This window comes from Fulmarus glacialis, unplaced genomic scaffold (genome assembly GCF_000690835.1).
Source record: "Fulmarus glacialis isolate BGI_N327 unplaced genomic scaffold, ASM69083v1 scaffold15199, whole genome shotgun sequence".
In the NCBI taxonomy this organism is placed as follows: Eukaryota; Metazoa; Chordata; class Aves; order Procellariiformes; family Procellariidae; genus Fulmarus; species Fulmarus glacialis.
The window spans coordinates 35,649-42,804 of NW_009235306.1; the positions used below are offsets into that span (position 1 = coordinate 35,649).

General features: G+C 49.7%; 1 protein-coding gene across 1 annotated transcript in view; it reads left to right on the forward strand.

Annotated features, from left to right (window-relative positions):
* The window catches only part of FBXO42 (F-box protein 42), a gene marked incomplete at its 3' end in the record, with an annotated part of 31,986 nt that overhangs the window by 20,753 nt on the left and 4,077 nt on the right, over window positions 1-7,156 (forward strand). Inside the window, exon 4 of the mRNA XM_009585981.1 lies at window positions 6,926-7,079. Coding sequence (XP_009584276.1) covers window positions 6,926-7,079 — 154 coding nt within the window. The remainder of the gene's footprint in view (window positions 1-6,925; window positions 7,080-7,156) is intronic.

Below are 7,156 nucleotides of genomic sequence, written 5' to 3' on the forward strand. Positions count from 1 at the left end.
GCAAAGAGCTGGACTGAATATCGCTTCGTGTGTTGTGCTGGGGCTTTCAGTGGGTAGATGTCGGGTTTTCAGCAAATAGCTGCACTTTCTTTGCAGCAAATTTGGAGACGAGCGTAGCCCTGCTCTTCCCGACACTGAGCTTTTTGCACTTATTCAAGTAGACTTTTCTGCCTGTGCCCACAGGATGCTCTTTAAAGGATGGTTGAGGTTTTTTTAGCCCCGTGGTAGCTATAATCTCACCAAATTACACAGCAGCCATTTCCTGAAACACCAGTAATTTTGGGGTTCTCCGACGTCTGAAATGCCTCTGCCGCCTCCCTCGTGCTGTGGCAAACGAAACGGGAGCGTGACTTGAGCGAAAACTGCGGAGCTCAGCAGAGCCGGGGCACGCTCCTCCGCTAACCCACACATACCTCGGTCCCTTCCCTACAATTAGCCGGTTATTACGGTGTTGTGTAGTCTGATACAGCAATTTCCATCCCTCCGTTTGCCTCCTGGAGGGAAGACAAGTCGCAGGAGCTGATCAACCCTTTCTCTCCAAGCGTTGAGCTCTTTAATTAACATCAGAGCTGTTGTGTGTAGGATGTCAGACTGTTACTCAAATCACTTGAAAGTCTGCAGGGTATGGTATCACTTGAGAGGGGGGGGGGAACAAGTATTAAAGCAGGGAGAGGTGGATCGCTGGCTGGCATTTTGATTCCACCCACCTAGAGGGAAAGGCAACTTTTGCAACAGCAGTGCCCTTTACCGCAGGGCCAAATTTGCATTTCCCAAAACCAGGTGAGATGATTGCGAAGGGGAATACAGGGTGACCTCACCGTAAGCAGTACTTGGCACCTTGGAGGGATGCTGCTGGTGAGAAATGCTCAGGATGGACCCTGATAAAACCTCTCCTGCAGCATGGAGGTGCGTGGATTGCAGCGATCCTCGTTCGCAGCTATTAAAGAGAGAAGGGGGCAAAGCCCCGGGGCGTTCTGGCACTCTTATCTCATCACGGTTTGCTCAACTTGCTGTGTAAGGACATTTTTGCCAAGCATTAGCACAGAGTGACTCAGTAATCCTGTTGCACAGGGTTCAGAGGGCACTGCCTCTCCTTTTCAACAGCTTTATCAGGCTCGGAGTCGCGGCATTTCCTGGGTAAAAAAAAATGACTGTGACATTGCAAAAGCTTGGAGGTGACTTATCCTCCCCGGCGGGGATTTCTGCCTTTTGTAAAGATTGCAAGAAACCAGACCTCTGGTTCAACGCCGTGGGTTTGACTGGGCTTGTACCGTGAGCTTGTGTCATTGTAGGGTGGAAATTCAACACTGAGAGCGTGGTGGAAACTTTTTCTGTGTGTAAACATCAGGGGGGCTGCTGTGGTTTGGTTGCATACCCCCGTAACTTGCAAAAAAACCTCTGTAATGGTGCACGGATATTTTTCCTGCACTACCGGAGAGGTATTTCGCAGGCACTGGATGCATGTGCCTGCAAAAGTTTTGTCTCCCTGTTGGGGAGACAAATCGGATCTTGTTTGGTTTTTCTTTAAATGCTTGCAAAGCTGAATTCCTGTCTACTTCCGAGCAAGGAATTTTTTTTTTTAAGCTAGATTTGAGGGAACACTAAATCACATGTGGCTTTGGTAAGGGAAAATGATACTTTCCTGGCTCTTAAAAGCTTTAAGGTTTAGGCAGACCCAGTCAAAGCCGGTCTTGAAAACGTTTGTAATCCCAGTGCCCTGTTTTGAACGTCTCGGGGATAAAAGCAGGTGACTGTCAGATGCTGGATCCAAGGCAGCTGACCAGCGAGTCCTCAGTGTTGGGGTTGGACTTAAGGAAAGAGCCAGTGTGCAACGTGCTGTGGAGATGTCTGCAGTTCTCATAGGAGCTCTCCTTTGGCGTCTCCCAAATCCGATGCTAAAGCTGGGATTGCCGGGATGCTCGTCCTCTGCCAGTTGTGCCGTATTCCAGCCTCTGGACCGCTGCTCCCTGGCTTGCTTCATCTTCCCTTTGTGAAACCTCGCAAACTGCTGGCGAGGGAAAAGCTTTCGGGCAAATCTGCAGACTGCTGTGGAAAAATCCCGGCTGGCCTGGGAAGCAGAGGGGTTTATTATTTTCCTTCTCTGGTTTCCCTTCCCATCGAAGGAGAAAGATTTGGGGATTTCACACTGTCACACAAGTTTGGGATGGACCTTCGCATGATGGAGAGTAGGCTTAGGTAATCCCTCGGCTGGGGTAGATGATGGTGCTGGGGTGGATGAAGGTTCCAGATTAGGACTGTGATTTGGCACCTTTAAGTCTCTGCCAGCCTAAAAGCCGGGCTCGTAAATCCAGCCTGAGCATCAGGCTGGCTGCTGCCGGTCAGTCGGAGGCAGCGCAGCGGGTTTCACCCTCTGCCAAGCCGTCGGGGAGAGCACGAGCTCTCCATTTCACATGCTGCTCCCCTGGGGATAAACATGGTTTAAACCACCGACGGGACAGCCGGCTCTTCCCACAAAGGAGAGGTCTGAGACAGGGCTTTTGTAAGTCGGAGGCAGAGTGCAATAATTCCGAGCCATCCTTTTAGCCTCGTTTCTGCTGTGACATCCAACAGCTGGGTCAATTTTTTTCCCTTCTCAAACAGAATTTGCTTTTTACCACTTCTGTTTTACTCTCCCTAAGCAACACAAGCTCCTCAGGGTGAAATCATGCAAAGCTTTTTGTTCTTCTGCAGATGGGTTATACTGAAGCACTGTGACTTTGCAGAGGTACAAACCATTTGGGAAACACCAGCACTGGTCACCAACAAATGTTGCTTTTCATACCTGACTATGCAGGTTCAGCATCTCCCTCTGGCTTTTTCTTTGGGATTATAATGTGCTCTGCTGATAATGTACCCACCAAACTAAGCGCATCCTTGTGATGGGACATAATTTGTTGAACAAACGTAATTTGTTTGCAGGGAGAGGCCGGCTTTGGCAGGCAGCCGCTGCGTTTCCAGCGTGGCTTGAGCCACGGCAGAGCAGGACCATTGCCTTGCCCCTTTTTTTGCTGGTGCAGGTAGTGGCTGTTAGCCCCAAGCCCTTCCCCGGGATGGTTTCCTTTGCCTTTGGTGTGCAGATTGCGGGCAGCTTTTGAACCTGGGAGCTTGGCTTCCTTTGCACATTGAAATCCACTGGCTGCTGGACGAGCTGACTTTAATTTCTCGGCTTTGAAATTGGAAACGCGGCTGTGGGCCTGTTTCTGTTTATCCTGGCATTTTGTGTAAATCGAATAGGCTGGCGATGACGGTGATCAGCTCGCTGGAGGGAGAACAGCGTCGTTTCTTGCTGGAGCTAAGGTGGCTTGAGAAATCCATCAGATCCAGCAATAACGGCCCCCGGTTGTTATTAGTAGCTCTCGTCTCATCTATCTCCAGAAATCTGCTGTAATAAAATTCCCCCAAATTTATCCCCTTGACACAACCCCAGAACTCTTTCCATATTTTAACCTTCCCCCCAAGGTGGTGCAAACCCTTGGCTCCGCTCCAGCGCATCTCTTTTACAATATTTCCCAAACGATATCGATCTGAACCAATCCTTTCATCTGGGTAATCCCATCAAATCAGGCACCATGTGATTCCCCCCTCTCCTTCATTTTTACTTTAAGCTGCACTTGGTATTCATTCTTGGAGTCGCTTGGGGCTGCGCCTACCATAGGTAAAAGGCTGGTCTGGAAATTCGTGTTACCCGTGCCCTTACAGCCAGGTTTTTCTTTTGTGGTCGTTGAGCTCTGCGTGTGCTGCTCTGGTTGCATTAGAGGACTGAATAAATGGGCTTTAAAAACTGCTTATAAGGACAGATCCTAAATAGATAGCATCCAGAGCTTGTGTCAGAAGCGATCAGAGGCTGGCATTTCTCTTCCAAACATCCGTGGAAGCCAGAGATCTTTGTTTGTTTGTTTTTTTGAAAAGTATGTATCTGCTTTGCAAGCCAGGAAAATCCATCAACTGGAAAAAAATAGCTCGGACCAGCTTTTAGCTACTCATTCCAACTGAATAAACAGCGTCAGCTGTAAAGAGATGTTGCCTTCTATGTTTAGGAGTAGTTAGTTGTGCTACACCCTCTGCATGCTTGAATTTTTATCCCCAAGGAAAGATAATCTGATATCGGGCTGGACGGTGTTATCAGGGTGTGGAGCTTGGAAACCCAGCCAGGAAGAGTCCTCTCTGCGCTCTGACCAAGGGAGCAGTTGAAACCGGTGCAATTACCTAACGATGTTCTTCTGCAGGCACTTCAGTCTGTGGCGAGGAACAGAAGCCGTTTCATTTGCAAGCATAATCCCGGAGAGGAGGAAGCCCTCCCATGTCAAGTATGTTCCTGCAAGCCTTTGAAACGCCGCTCGGCACGGCACATCCTCTAAAGAGCTCGGACTTTGAGCAGGTTGTTACGGGGCCCCACGTAATTGAGCCGTGTCCCTTTGATGTCCCTGCGCTCCTCCGCATACTTGAGACCTGAAGTCACAAAGGCTGCCGGTCGCCTTCCCCCTTCGCCTGGGCAGGGCAGGCGTTGCTCTGCCTCCCTCGAGATGCTCCTGCCCTTCCCGGGGACGGTGGCAGCAGCACCCAGCAGCTCTCCCCTGCTTTAGAGATAAGCAGTATTAATTCTCCAGGGTTCGGCCACCCTTTGTCCACGTGTTTCTACTCAAACACAAGATCGCTGAAGCCCTCTCCGGTACAACAAGCTTGGGGTGCATCTCTTTTGCAGAGGGCATCTGTAGATATCCTGACTGTCTGGTTGGAAGAGGCTTTGAGAGGCCAACTCTTCTTTGACTTGTAAAAGTAAGATTTTTCCTGCATTGCAGAATGGAACTCCGCTCACTTAAACCCATACAACATCCAATAACAGGCAAAGCTTTCTGAAAAACCAGGGCTAACCTCTGCCTTGGGCTCTTTACATGTTGACTCATTTGGGAACTGTCTCGGTGTCTGAGGCTGGGGTTGACCTTCAGTTTACAGCAGTAGGAGGGTGGCTTTTCTCACTCTGCAGCATCCCAGACCTTTCTGAGCAAAGTACCAATCTGTTTCTCCATCCTGGGATGACTCTAGCTAACCCTTTTTGTTTAAAAATAACCTAATTTAAACCCAGCACCTTTCACCCCGTGTTGCCCTGTGGCGTCCTCGACAGAGAAGCTCAGCCAGCTGATTCTCTGCAAATCAGGTAGAAATGTTTCCAGCGATCTAGTTTGCGATGCCAAGCTTGGGATAGCAACTTTATGCTCTGCCGGGGAAATATTTAGGCTGGAAACCTGCTGGTGTGGATTAATGAATTGCACACAGCCACGGAACGAGCCAGGAAAACTGGAATTTCGGAACAAAGAGTAAACAAACATGACCCTCTTCTGGTATTCTCGTCTTTAAGGAGACCTTGGCCACGCTATATACGTGCCCCAGCACAAGAATTGTTTCCTGCACAACTTTATTCCCTTTTTCCCCCACAGCCGTATACCTGAGAGCGGCAGCAAGATGTGCTTTGTGCCTGGAGAAAGGCTCAGGGACCCTGCAGCCATCTCCTCTGCGTCTGGCCGGGGGTTGCTTTTTGGCTGGGCTCTTACCACCCACCACCTGGAACCCATCGCAATCAAATTGCTTTTCTCAGCTGCAGCATCTTAAAATAGCTGCTCTGGTTTCTTTTAAAAATAGTCTCCATTCTGCATGTCATTACCTGCTAAAAATGTTTCTCAAAGTCCTATTAGGACATGGGAGGAGAGAGAGGTCGGTTTGGTCTATCAGCCTTTTTGGAGAGGGTGACGATGCTTCTGCGGCCGCGTGCGCAGCCTTGCCCTTGAGCTGCCCCCGGTTCCCGCAGCCGGGCACGTGCATCCATGTTTTTTGGGTGATGTGTTTATGATTATTTTGAAAGTGTGACTGCAGAGGTGGAGGAATCTGCCTGGTGCTGGTGATGGCCGTGGGAAGGAGGATGCTTGGATGCAGCTTTAGCTTTTCCTGGGAAGCAATTCAGCACCTAACACATCAGCAGGGTAGTGACACAGCACCTCTGGCTGCTGGAGCAGGCAGGGTTTGTATTTTTGCAGTGGACAGTGGCCAATTTCCTGACATAAATTCAAAGGGATCCCATCCTTTGATAGCTGCCCTCACAAAGGGGCTCTTCGCATCGACGTTGCTCTTGCTCCGAGCTGGTTAAAGAGCGATGCGGTGGCCAGGGCCCAGACCACAGGCAGCGGGGTCGTAATGGAGCAGCAGTAGGTTGAGAGGTGAGCTCGGTGCTTTGCTGTGCTGCAGGAAAACCTTCGGGATCTACGGCATTTTCTGAGCGCAGCAAATCGCAATGGCACTGAGCCCAAGAGGTCGCATCGTCTTGCTCGTGCAGGTCCTGCTCAGGAGGTCCCTGGCCCAAGCGGAGCCTTTTGAACCTTGAACAAGGCAAGCAAAAAAATCTCCTAATAATTTTTAGAGGAGCACTTCATTCTGCAGACGTGAGGAGTGACTGTTAATTCACGCAGCAAAGCGGTTAGGGTTTAATCGTGCTGCTTCGCAAAAAATGGGGTTCGGTGCATGAGTACCCGAGCGATCTGCCATGAGCGACTCCGGATGCGTTGGAGTTGGTATTCGTTCTCCCTCCTTCCTTGGGGAGAAGTTACTAGGTATTTGGAGGTAATTATTGCTTTTATTCAGTGCTAAAGCAATAATTTCAAGGGATACATTAGAAAGCTAGCAATTTCCTGCCAGTGAGTGACAGATGTTTTGCCACACATGAGATGTGCTTTCAGGCTCCTACTAATTACGATGACACAAATTGGCAGTAGTTTTTCTTCCCAGGCTCCCAACTCTAATCTTGCCTTCTTTTCTGCTTTTTTTTTTTTTAAAGGTGGAGTCTCCGTGTTGTCACACTTCAGTAAAACTGATGCAGAGTTCTGTGGCTGTGTTCAAGCATGGTTTCCTAACCTTCCTCTTCTCTGTCCCTGCCCAGGTTCGTACCCCTCGCCCAAGGCTGGGGCCACGCTGGTGGTCTACAAGGACTTGCTTGTGCTTTTTGGTGGGTGGACACGGCCGAGCCCTTACCCTCTGCACCAGCCAGAGAGGTTCTTCGATGAAATCCATACATACTCGCCCTCCAAAAACTGGTAAGAGTACATCTGGATTCGAAGCCCAGGCTTTGATCCTGTAAAAATGTGTCTGTAATGCAGCTGGCGGAATTCCG